The sequence below is a fragment of the Antrostomus carolinensis genome, unplaced genomic scaffold (genome assembly GCF_000700745.2).
Source record: "Antrostomus carolinensis isolate BGI_N321 unplaced genomic scaffold, ASM70074v2 scaffold448, whole genome shotgun sequence".
Lineage (NCBI taxonomy): Eukaryota > Metazoa > Chordata > Aves > Caprimulgiformes > Caprimulgidae > Antrostomus > Antrostomus carolinensis.
In genome coordinates, this window is record NW_010333450.1 from 620 (window position 1) to 13,151 (window position 12,532).

Sequence of the window (12,532 nt, forward strand, 5' to 3'; positions counted from 1 at the left end):
ATGTTGTTTGCTTTGGTTTGAGTGCTGGTTAAGCTCTCGAGGAGATGACCCCAGACTCGTGGAGTCAATAGGCTCAGGCTGTGTCTAGGCAAGTTCAAACCATGCAAAAGGAACAACTTCTTTATAGCAAGAGTGGTCTCTGGAACAGGTTCCTGAGAAGTGTCAAGGAATCTCCATCCTTCAGGATACTAGAAACTCAAGTGGCCAGTGCCCCAGGCAGCCTCATCTGACTTCAGAGTAGGCTCTGCTTTCTGCAGGGATTGTACCAGATCATAGAGGTCCCTTTTAAGCTCAGTTGAGCTCAATTGTGCTGTGATTCTCAATAGTTTATGGAGGATTTGGGATTCTGGTAATGAAGTAACCCATCAGATGCAACTTAAAACAGTTGATGTTTATACAAATTTTTAACCTCTGTCTCTTTTAAAGTCAGATACTTTGGAGCATCCTAACATGGTCTGGGAAGTGAAGACAAATCAAATGCCTAATGCAGTTCAGAAACTCCTTCTGGTAGTGGACAAGAGAACTTCAGGGATGAATGAGTCACTGGAGTTGCTGAAGTGTGATGAAAACCTGCCCTCTTCTCCTGGATATGCATCTTGTGATGAACACATGGAACTTGGTAAAAAACAAGACTTTTTCAGAAGAAGCCAAATTCTAAAGTTTGTTGTAGTTTTCCTGTAGTGAAATTACTGGAAGCTGACTGAATGAGATTACTGATTTTTAACTGAAGTAGGGCAGGGAATATGACAGTGAATTGCGACATCTGAAGGTCTTGCAGTCACATTTCCCTGAAATCCATTTCCAGTTCTGACACACTGTCCTGTCCTGTTTACTTAAATGTGTTCTTGAACTCAGAGCTACAAATTTCTGCTCCTAATCTCCAGAGGATCTTATTTTTGGCACAAGAATAACAAACAGAAAGCTCAAGAGCTCCTCCTAAAGGGAAATTACACTGCTTGAGATCAGCTGCAAATATTCTGGGCTAGAGGAACATTCAACTTCAGTTCATGTGTGTATATATATATATAGGAGAAAAATCCTATGTAGATTAGAAAGTATTGATGTAATCAATGAAATACACATTTAATTGAAGTCATGGAGTGAGTAAGAATAACGATATTTAGTTACACGAGAGCATAGAATGCAGACTTCTGTTAACAAGCTGAGCTGTCTTCTGCTCTTCTGTGTAACATGTGAAACGTGTAGATTATGGATGGGAATTCACTCCTGCTGGGCTGTATACCCAGCTTTCAGGACTTCTGACTTACTTAATTCCAGTTCCCTGGTGGAAACATGTAAAACTTACACCTTGTACAGCCCTGATATTGATAATTTTTACTGTCACACCTGATTAGTTTAGTTGGCCATTTTTTGAATGTTTTAGTATTTTAGTGAATCGTGTTGCTATGTTTGTATAATTCTGCAATACAATTCTGTGTGAACTAGTCAAGTCTAGTAAAACCTTTAAAAACAGAACTACATTTTTATCTAGTTACTTTTTTTTAAATTGCTTGTATGAATGTATAATAGACTAGAGATGTAATTACTTCTGTGGCCATTTTGTCAGTATTATGAATACGGTTTGTGAAATATTGGTAATTGTGATATGAGAAAATAAAATCAGTTACTTCACTGTAGTTCCTTTCTGATTTTTATTTGCAAGATTTTGTGTCAACTAGAGTTTATCAGTGGGTGTAATTATGATAATTTGTGCGTTTGTTTGTAGATGATCTTCCTGAACTACAAGCTGTGCAGACGGATTCTACCCCACCTGCACTTTTTCAGCTTGGTGCCGACATTTCACATCAGGAATGTTCAAGGCCTTCATGGAACCAACATACCTCAAACAGCAGTTCAGAAAATGCTTATTGTGAGAACGGGGTGAACTGGTTGACAGAATTAGCAAATATAGCCACGAGTCCTCAGAGTCCTTTGATGCAGTGCTCTTTTCATAACAGGTACTGACATTCATTTCAGTTTTGAACTCTTTAAGATGTGTAATATTATGTGTCTAGAAACATTTCCTTCACTCTTCACACCCTCTGACTTTGAACTGGAGTCCTGGTTTTGATCTTTCTGTATAGTAACTTTATCCTTTTGCGGAAGATTGCACAGGACTCAATTCAGAGGCTGTTGCAAAAGCTGCTTAATTACCAGCCATGAATGAGGTAGGATGGTATGAGGACATTACCTAACCACAGAAGGCTTAGAAATCATGGGCATTTGCCTCATGTGAAACAGCAAATGAAAAATTAAAATGTATTTGTTACTTTAAATTCTTAATACTTAACAGTGCACTGACTTTAGAATTTTTTTTTTTATTTTTTTTTGGAGAGCTAATTACAAATCTAGTGCAATGTATTTTTTTATTGATACTGTTTCAGGTATGTATGGATCTCTAAGTTCCATAAGGCTCTGAGAAGCAGTGTGGGATCTTATAAATTTCTGTGCTTCACCTTTTATTGGATGGCTTTGGTGTTAGGTTTGTAGGTTTATAATAAGAAAATTAAATGTAGTACTGTTAACGGTAATAATGCAGTTGGGATTTAATCATTACGACAGAGCAGGTGTCTTTCTGTACTCTTTAAAAATGGGGTATTCACTTCAAGATGTTTGTAAAAACATGAGCATTATGGCAAGGAGATACTGATGTGGAGGTAGTACTGTCATTTGGGTGGTATATAGAAGCTATGCAGGAGTTATGCTAAGTACTCCCTTTGCCTGAGCTGGCACCCTTTAATCATCCTACTGGAATACTGCTGTGTGGGAAGTTTATTTGGTATTCAGCTCATGCAAACAAAAGTATAAGAGCATTTTAGAGTAATGGCAGCTAAGTCTTGTGTTGTCTTAATCTGAGATATTTTAAAATACTTTTTTCTATTGTAGATCATCTCCTGTTCACATAATAGCTACAAGCAAAAGTTTACATTCCTATGCACGTCCTCCACCAGGATCCTCAAAGAATGATCCTAACTTCTCCAAGAATGATTTGGATGAAACACCAGTCAGACATGAAAGGGTGAGTTGTTCTGAAACATTTCTAAAATAAATAAAGATGCATGAGTAATGGGTTAAGCTTTTTGAAAAGAGAAACTAGTTTTAAAAAAATCATCTGTTTAGTTCTAATACCATTTCTGTTTAAGCTAGATCTTCTGTTACTTTTCTTTTAACTAAACACAGTAGGCTTTTGGTGCTACATCAGAGAGTCCACATTTTTGTGAAGAAATCACATTCTAAGAAAACTCTGCTTCTCTTGTAGTTGCTTCTATAGCAAGCTATAAAAAATTGTATTAACTTGTTTACTGTCTCAAAAAGGAAATATGGAACCATCTCCTTTTAGAGGCACAAAAACTGTCAGTCCTGCTTCTCTGTTTCCTGTGCATTAATTTGTGTCTGAAACTTGTCTGTTAAAGACACCGACTTTTTCCCAGTGATTTATCTAGAACTGAGCTGGCCCTACAGCTTTCCAGTCTGCTTTGAGTGTTTCTGTGAATGACCAAGGAGTGATAGCTTGTAAAATGCTTGTATCTACGCATAAGATAATCCATAGGTACGCAAATGAATTTCAGAGAGTGAAATGCAAAAATTTCAAGATGGCACATTTCAAGGAAGGACATGAAAGGACTCTGTTTACATTTATTGAGCCTATTTATCCTTGAGCCTTTGTCTTCATGTTACATTCCTACTAGTATTTACAGCAAAATGATGACCCAGATGCAAATTAGAGAATGTGTCTAAAGACGTATAAGACCAGCCCTAAAATCTTCTGCAGTAAGATGTCAACACTGTTTTGCTTTTTTTAATAGGCAAATAGTGAATCAGAATCTGGCATTTTCTGCATGTCATCACTTTCAGATGATGATGATTTAGGATGGTGCCATTCCTGGCCCTCAACTGTTTGGCATTGTTTTCTAAAAGGTAAAATAACATCTGTCATTGAGTATTGTCTTGTCTTTTTTTTTTTTTTTTTTAGTAACACAGACTGATTGACATAACACTAATCTTTTTTTCTTTTTATTTTTTTTTTCTTGAAAAAAATCTGTTAGGCTCTCGTTTGTGCTTTCATAAAGGACGCAATAAAGAATGGCAGGATGTTGAAGATTTTGCAAGATCTGAAAGCTGTGGAAAAGAGGAAAATCTCCCAGTGAGTCCTTACAAGGTAGATGTTAGTTCTAATATATTCATTTCAATACCTGTAGCAAATACTCAGTTTTTTAGTGTTATCCTTGTGCCTTTAATTACTGTCTCAGGAACACGGGTGTATACTAAAATTACCTAGAGCTGATCACTGTACTATTTGAGTATCTTGTTACTAAGCAATTGAACTGATTTAATTTAGGTATTTTTTGGATGTTATATTGTCTTTATTAATTTCTAGCAAGAGTACTTAGAATGTTGGTGTTTTTTAATATAATGTAAGATGATGAATATACACCTATAGTACACACAGGTATATACTTTTCTTGGGGGGGGAAATTTTAACCATGTTTATGTTCACAGGGCTATGGTTCCAATGGTTTGAAGTTGATTTCTCATGAAGAAAGTGTTTCCTTTGGTGAGTCAGTGCTGAAGTTGACTTTTGATCCTGGCACAGTGGAAGATGGCTTGCTTACAGTAGAATGCAGACTTGATCATCCTTTTTATGTTAAAAATAAAGGTAGGAAATACTACAAGAATACTTGCTTATATGTGAAATGTTTTTAGAAAGTGGTTGCAGATTTTATTGGCATCCCATGTTGCTCAAGAAATTGATAAAAGTGGTGTTGTAGAATCAATTCACTCTTTCTGTAAAGAAAACCAGAATTTGAACAAACAAAACTGTATAGCTACAGAAATACTGCATATCTCCTACGGAAAGATTTAGTCAAGTGTATAAATTGAGCCCAGGAAAACAGAAGAATTGGGGGGAGAAAGGAAAGCTGCAAATAAGGGAGGTTTTTCTCACTTGCTAAACATGGAAATTCTGATTATAAAAGTTTTCAGGTTTTGATTACCTTTTTTGCTAGAATTAGATTTTACTTGGGATAAAAATGAACTATTTGCAGTAAGAATTCCCTGAGTAAGTGTTTCTGCTTTTTCTTTTGGGTGGAAGAAACTACATCAGAACATCTTTATAAATTATATCACTTAGAGATACAGGATTGCTCCAGTTAAGAACTAGAGAGATTGTCTGGCCGTTTGTCTAATTTAACTCTTTACCACTTCAGGTTGGTCATCTTTTTATCCAAGCTTGACTGTGGTACAGCATGGCATTCCATGCTGTGAAATGCATCTTGGAGATCTGTGTCTACCTCCTGGACACCCTGATGCCATTAACTTTGATGATTCAGGTGTTTTTGATACATTTAAAAGGTAATTTTTGGATAAAGTGGCCTCAGTGGTTTTTGTATTTAATGAGTAGGCACCTTAAGTCTACAAGGATTTGAAGCATTATGTAGAGCAAAGAGAGCATACTTCTGGTAATAACAAGATAAATGAGAGGGAAAAATGAAGACTGAATACTAGGAAAGCTGTGTAATTATGTGCTGTGCTAAACTGCAAAGTAATATCTTGGAGTGAAATAACTTTCCAGCCCCTGCTTATGATAGTTTAAGCCATCTTAGATAAAGCAGTAAAAAGTACATATTATCTGTATAAATTCTTCAGGTAAAGTGGGCTGTTTGAAAAACCTAGTACAGTTTTCCCACAGTAGTTTGCCTGCCGCTACTAACTTGTGCTTCATACGCAGCTATGTATCTGAATGAGTAGTTTCTTAGTAATTAATGCGTGTGCTATGGCTTTAGAACAGAGTACTTTCACAACTAGTTATTATTTTTGCATATTCTGCTTTTTGTGATTCTTTTCTAATATGTCAAAGTTACCTAACTTCAAAGTTTGATTAACTTGGAGGTTTGCCTTGCTTTGAGCAAGCGGATCAATCAGATGACCTTCAGGGGTCCTGTCCAATTTAAATTATTCTAAGATTATAAGGAAATAGTATTACTCATAAAGATTTTTCTATATTATTTTGAGATTTCTAGGTTTAGTGGAATCCATCTTCTCCTCTGATGTTAGATACTTTTTAGCATCTTAGTCCAGTTGCTTTTTGGTTTTTTACAGTAGAAAAAAAGATTGTTTAATGTTCAAGCCTTAGGAGGTCTTATTTCAGTCTAGGGTAGAGAGTGAGTTCAAATTTCTTATCTTCACTCATTTGCAGTTTGAGGTTTTTGTCTTCTTCTTAACTCCTACTCTGAACTGCATATGTAGAGAGTTATTAGAATAATTATATTTACATCTCACTGAAGAAACTGGATTTGTGACTCCTTAGTCTCCCTGCAGCCCAGGTGAATACTGCCTGGACACTTCAAATTTCTTGTCTCTCTGGGCAGAATGGAGTAAGTCATTGAGAAAGGAGCATGCAGCAGCAGCAGCTGTGGTTAACAGGAGAGAAGAATTAGAAAACAAAATGCTGTTACTGTGTTATGAGAAGGAGATTAGGAATGGGAAGGGTGCTGGATGGTTCGTAGAACAGAGAGGTTCTTCCTCCTTATCTTGTGAGCTTCAGTGCAGTGTTGTTGGCGTTATCTCTTCGTTGCTTTTTACTTTTCTAAGGGATTTTTGAGATTTCTAAGGCCTTCGGGCTCCGTCCTTGCTTTTGGTTACATCCCACGGAAAGGGGCTGCCTTTGCAGGTGGGAGCTGGGCTACCGCTGGCAGCGTTTCCTTTCTAGTAGTTCTACTTTGTGTTTGGAAAAAAGCTCTTCCCAGCCCTTGGGTTTGCCTTAAATTCTGCAACTATAGCCACATTGAGCAGTGGGTGAGCAGAGCCTTAGAGTTGTATACCTTTTATGTTTATTTTGTGGTGGTAACTTGGTGTTTTAGATTTATGATTGAGTAGCACCTTTACAAGTGTGTTTTCCCCGTACAGCATGTTAAAGACAGTATAGCCTGTGGTTCCCAGCCTGATCTGCATACACCTGGAGATAATAACAAATAGTCTGTGGGATTAAACTTCTGTAGTGGTTAGAGGTTAATTGTAGTTGTTGGTCAACAAAAAATTGCAACAATTTATAGTATTTGGAGATCTAAATTGTATGGAAAAAACCTCGGATCTAAGCTGTCAAAATACTTTGAAATACAGCAGTATCTCACATTTTTGTCTCTAGAGGGCGGACGTTTGTCAGCTTTGAATCAAATAGTGTGCAACGTTACGGCTCTTCAGACAATTTTTTAGTCTCAGTGGAAGGTTTGTCTGTAAAAATGTATTTAGCTGCGTAGAAAAGTTATTTGTACAATAGTGTATATAATATAATTTATTTTAATATAGTGGTTTCATATTTGTAATTAATATATAGTTGCAAGTGAACTCAATGCTTATTCTTCCCACATCAGTTGTCACTTTCAGTACCTATCATTCACTGACTAGATTTGATTTATGGTAAGGATAGAAGCAGAAAGAAAGCTTATTTCAAAAGAGGATGAAATTTGAAGACAGTGTCTAATTAATTTATATACAGCTGGGGTATTGATAGTACATAGCAGATCTTGCTAAGTTGCAGTCCACCATCACACTGAAAAAACTATTAATTGATCTGCCACAGTTTTGTTGCTTTTTCCCACTGATGTCTGCATCAAGCACAAACGATTATGTCACACCAAAGAAACCAGAATACTAGAAATGTAGTACACATGAAGAGTAAACAGCTGTTTAGGGATTTTACATGAAAATTACATTATTATCATTTTATGCTATGTCTTTTTCTTGTAGTTATGATTTTACACCAATGGATTCCTCTGCAGTTTATGTGCTAAGCAGCATGGCTCGCCAGCGTCGCGCTTCTCTGTCTTGTGGAGGATCGAACAATCAAGATGTTGAGAGATCAGAATGCAGCAGTAAAAACTGTGCATCTACTGCATCATCACATCTTTCCTCCAGTTCTTTGTACAGCAAAGCTGGCAAAAGCCACAGCTCAGGGACTGCAAGTACTGTGAGTGCCACTTCTCCAAACAAGTGCAAAAGACCAATGAATGCCTTCATGCTTTTTGCCAAAAAATACAGAGTTGAATATACTCAGATGTATCCAGGGAAAGACAACAGGTAATGGTAAAACACTGTAGTTTTGTTATTACTGGTGAGCTAGCAGAGTATCTGTGTCTCATCTTTAGATTTAAGTGGACTGAACTGAATTTTGCGTTTGAAGTAAATGTGTGCATAGCGTTTTAAGAACAAGTGTTGAAAGATGCTGACACAAAGCTTAATTTATGAGTGGACTTTAAATATTTACAGTGCTTTTATAAATTTGACACAAGCCATTTTTTGCAAACCTACCTTCTGAGAAAGCATTTGGGTAAAGCAACTGGCATATGTATGTAAGTGCACCAGCAGACTCACAAATACACAACAGTCTTTGTTTACACTGATGAGAAATGTTCATTGGGAAAAGAGGACCAGACTCTCTACTTGGGTGTTGTAATGGAAAAAGACAATTTCTGGTTCTTCTAATTAAGTCTTGAGATAATATTGCAAATTGTTCAGTGAAGTTACTATCATTTATTCTCAATCTGTATCTAACATTAAATAATAGAGTACTGATTGTTAGGATGGCTGAAAGATCTTAATACAAACAGTACGTTGCCAAATTTTGCTTGTCCTAAAGGCATTGAACCATCTGCTGAAACTTGCAGGAAGAGTCATATGACCGTGTGTTTGGGGGATGATTCTTTCTTGGTTTGTTCTTTCGTTTTTATCTATATGCACGTTCACATCTAAACATTTTCTTTATATGTTTCATATAATCTTAATATTTTGTGCTAATTGTGCATATGTAAATATAAACTAAAACACATGAACATGCACTGATCTTATAATCAGATTTTTTATGCATATAACATGAAAACTATTACTGTAAAAATGGCATTATCACATAGAAATTCTAGAACTAAATCTGGAAAAAACTAAAGGTGACAGACCTTTGAGGGGATTTTGGATATTTCATAATATTCTAGTGAGGAGGCTGTAACTAGTGTTGAGAAATAAAATTCTGCCATACAAACAACCCATCCTTAAATCCCAGCCAGTCTTGTGTGTCCTGGCCGTGATGTTCTGCACTGTTTATAGTAATTTCAGTGAAGCAAATCTGCTGCCTTCAAATTCATTGCAACTGAGAAGTTGAACGGAATGTCAGCTAGGAAAGTTTATGATGGTTATATATCCAATTTAAAATGCTGATTTCAAAATTATGAAGTGAACTGGAGCTGCAGCTGGATGGATCTGAGAATAAGTTGAATATTTCAGTCAGCAGGTTTACCTTGAAGGAAAGTGATGACAAAGGTGCAAGTACGCTTCAGAGTGCGCTGCTCACTGTCCCATTTGGATGCAGTTTCTTGGCATCCATAAAATACAGTACAGCAGAAATTGTAAGAGGTAGTGATAACTGATTTATAGACATTCAGCTACTGTTGCTGAGGCATTTATTAATTTAGCTGTTCAGAGGCAGCTCTCAAGTTTTTTAAATGTAAGTATGTGTAATTTTCAGATTACCAGGTGGATCTTACTGTTGGTTACATGTAGTACTCATTTCCATACAATGGGGTTCTTAGGTTTGTTACAGTTATTTTATTTTTCTTATGCATGTAGGAAAGGACAGAACTGGAGTTATTCCAAGTTAAACGGTCTACTCGGAGACAAAGTAGCTCAAGCCGTGTCAACAAGATAGTGAGCTGTAAACATTCAAAACACAAGTCAACATTCACATGATACTTAAAAATACTGTGCACCATTAGACCATACTTGAGAAACTGGTGTTAAGGTAGCACTTGTTTTCCTTTTCTAGATAGTCTCACTGTAACTGTAGTTGGACTTGATTGTGTGTTCAGAAATACTTGAATAATTTGCATAGTGTATGTTCTAAAGATGAAGAAAATTATCTAAACTGTTAACAGCATTTGTTCATGCTGAACATAATTACTGAGTAAACTTGAGGTGTTCTCAGCTACTGTTTGACAGTTTCTTTTTAATTAACTGCAGTATAAGAGATTGTATCTTGCACATTAGTCTGTTGCTGAAATGTTGTCAGGTATCTTACCAGCATTTTAAGAGGACAAAGGCATCATACAGAGCACAGCAAAGTTCTGATGAGGTGAAGGGTGCCTAAGACAGTGATGCAGAAGGGTCAGTTTTTTCTTACTTGTTTCTGGTCAGGAGAATTAGGTCTGACATCAGGAAATTTCTCTGTAAACATTTTTTTTTTTCAGTCTTAGTGGTTCGCTTGTAGAAATATTTCTGTGGAGAAATGGAGCATTTGTCTCTGCATTAGATTTTTCAAGCTTTTTAAAACTTACAGATCTGTATTCAGTTTCAGTGCCTCAGTGCAGTTTTGTCTATGAAGGTATAAAATGCATAGATATTTTTGCATTTGAAATACAAATATTTCATAGTACATTTGTATTTGTTATGGCTTTTTCAGCAAACCTGTTTTCTCTGGGTCACTGTGTTCATTACAGGGAATAGGAGCAACCCAGAACAAACTCTTGACCAAAACCAGACAGGTTTCTGGTGCTGTTGATTTGCCTCGGGGAGCTGCCAAAACATGAAAAATCGACTAATTAAACTGCAGTGTGTTTACTTCTGATGACAGACCAAAGATCCTGGCTCTTAATTTGGATAGAAAACCAGAAATTCCATTGCCAAAGAGGCAGTCTGTGCAAGTGGATTTCGTGTTGATGGCATCTGGTTGCAGTTTGAGGAGCTGGCTTTAAGGAGTCACTAGAGTATGTGTCAGCCCAGGCTTAACAGCAGCCACCCCAGTGGAGCTCTTGCTGTGCTGCAGCTTGTGGAAGCCTGAACCTCTTGCAGGATTAAAACTCATTTTCTTGGTATGGTGCAGAAAAGCCTTAGGAATTGCTGTATGTGAAGTGCTATGGAAATGGCTGATGACACTCTCTTCTTGATTCTGTTAGAAAGTCTATGAATAGCTTTGCTGCCACCAAGGAACTTTTTAGTATGATAAAACAAAGTACTTAGTTTAAGAAAAGTACACCTTTTTCTTAAAGCTGATCATAGAACTTTGATCAGTGTAATCTGAAGCCAGAGCATACCTACTCAGTAACTTATTTATCATCATTGATAAAAGAGCTGCGAGATTCTCATTCAGCTAAAAGATGGAGTTAAAGCTTTAACGGAATATTGCGCCAACATTTGGGAGTGCAGGGAAGCAATATGGCATGGTGATATGGGGAAGTATTGTCCAAAAGACATCAAGTTGGTAAGGAGCAGGAAAAGCAATTCATTTAGCTTCGGGAAATGACGACAGGTGTGTTAGAACAAATGGTTTCTTCTGCATAGGAACTGGACCTTACCAGTATGTTCCGCCCACTCCTGTTCTCCCCAGTATGGATTAAAGGTGGAGTAAGCTACAAATATCTGTTAAACAGACATGGGAGTTTGTAGTTAATCGAGTATTTGTTTGGCTGAGGTCATATTCAGATCATTGCCCTAATTACTAGAGAACATATTTTCAGCAAATCTGTCATATGATCTTCTAGTACGAAAGTAGAACGAAACAAATGTGAGTTACCATTTGGTGGTGGTTTTGTTAACACCCCTATTTTGGTGGTTTATGCGAGTTGCTGCGTATTCAGATGTACACCCTCTGAAATGTTACAGTGTGCACTGACCCATGCTCAGCTCACACACAAGTCTTAATGTTTAACTGTTAAAGAACTATGAGAAGATCATCGGAAACATGATTGTTTAAAATTATTTTTTTAAAAGATACAATTGGTTTCTTCTGTGTTACTTCTGCATTTAACTTTTGTCTTTAAAGTGCTGAGATAAAAAAGAAAAAAAAAAGGTATTTCTTAACACCCTGCCCTGACCATACTGTAAACATTTATCTTGCAGAGCCATAAGTGTGATACTTGGTGACAGGTGGAAGAAAATGAAAAATGAAGAAAGACGGATGTACACTCTAGAAGCCAAGGCCTTGGCAGAAGAACAGAAACGTTTAAATCCCGACTGTTGGAAACGAAAGCGAACAAATTCTGTATGTTTGTGAAGCAGTCTTTTTTGTTACACAGTTAAACGTTTGTTCAGGATAAACTCTGCTGTCTAATTCTTTCTTGGTAGCCCAAACCTCATTTTACTCCCCTGTGTGGTGTATCCTGCTTTTGGACAGCTGGCAGGAGAGAGTCTGTCTGAAGCTTTAATGAGAGTTCCATGAATTCTGTTGGACTGAAAGGGGGCATGCTTCTGAAATGCAGAGGAAGGACACGTCACCTTTTGTTTGAAGTAACTGAGTTTATAACATTGTACCTAAATTACATCTGTCCATTCTCCTCAGAAACACTTAAACTTTCACAAAATCCTTCTGCATTGTGATTCAGTCAGTCTCATTTTTCTTCAGTAAGAGCTTTTTCTTTAGCATTTTCTCTTTTTTACTCAAAATTTAGATTTTTATTTATATTTTATATTTTACTCATTTTTTTTCCATTAATCCCTTTAATTTATTACTCTGTTTTAATTGTAAAGTAAATACAATAGCTAACACTTCTTC

At 36.7% G+C, this 12,532-nt stretch overlaps 1 protein-coding gene across 1 annotated transcript in view; it reads left to right on the forward strand.

Moving 5' to 3' along the window:
* The first annotated feature begins 417 nt into the window (after positions 1–417).
* The window catches only part of HBP1 (HMG-box transcription factor 1), a 13,753-nt gene continuing 1,638 nt past the window's right edge, over positions 418–12,532 (forward strand). The window contains exons 1-9 of the mRNA XM_010173844.2: positions 418–619; positions 1,727–1,958; positions 2,887–3,019; positions 3,807–3,918; positions 4,047–4,159; positions 4,501–4,657; positions 5,208–5,352; positions 7,747–8,076; positions 11,881–12,022. Of these exons, the coding sequence (XP_010172146.1) occupies positions 451–619; positions 1,727–1,958; positions 2,887–3,019; positions 3,807–3,918; positions 4,047–4,159; positions 4,501–4,657; positions 5,208–5,352; positions 7,747–8,076; positions 11,881–12,022 (1,533 nt within the window). The 5' untranslated portion in view covers positions 418–450. The remainder of the gene's footprint in view (positions 620–1,726; positions 1,959–2,886; positions 3,020–3,806; positions 3,919–4,046; positions 4,160–4,500; positions 4,658–5,207; positions 5,353–7,746; positions 8,077–11,880; positions 12,023–12,532) is intronic.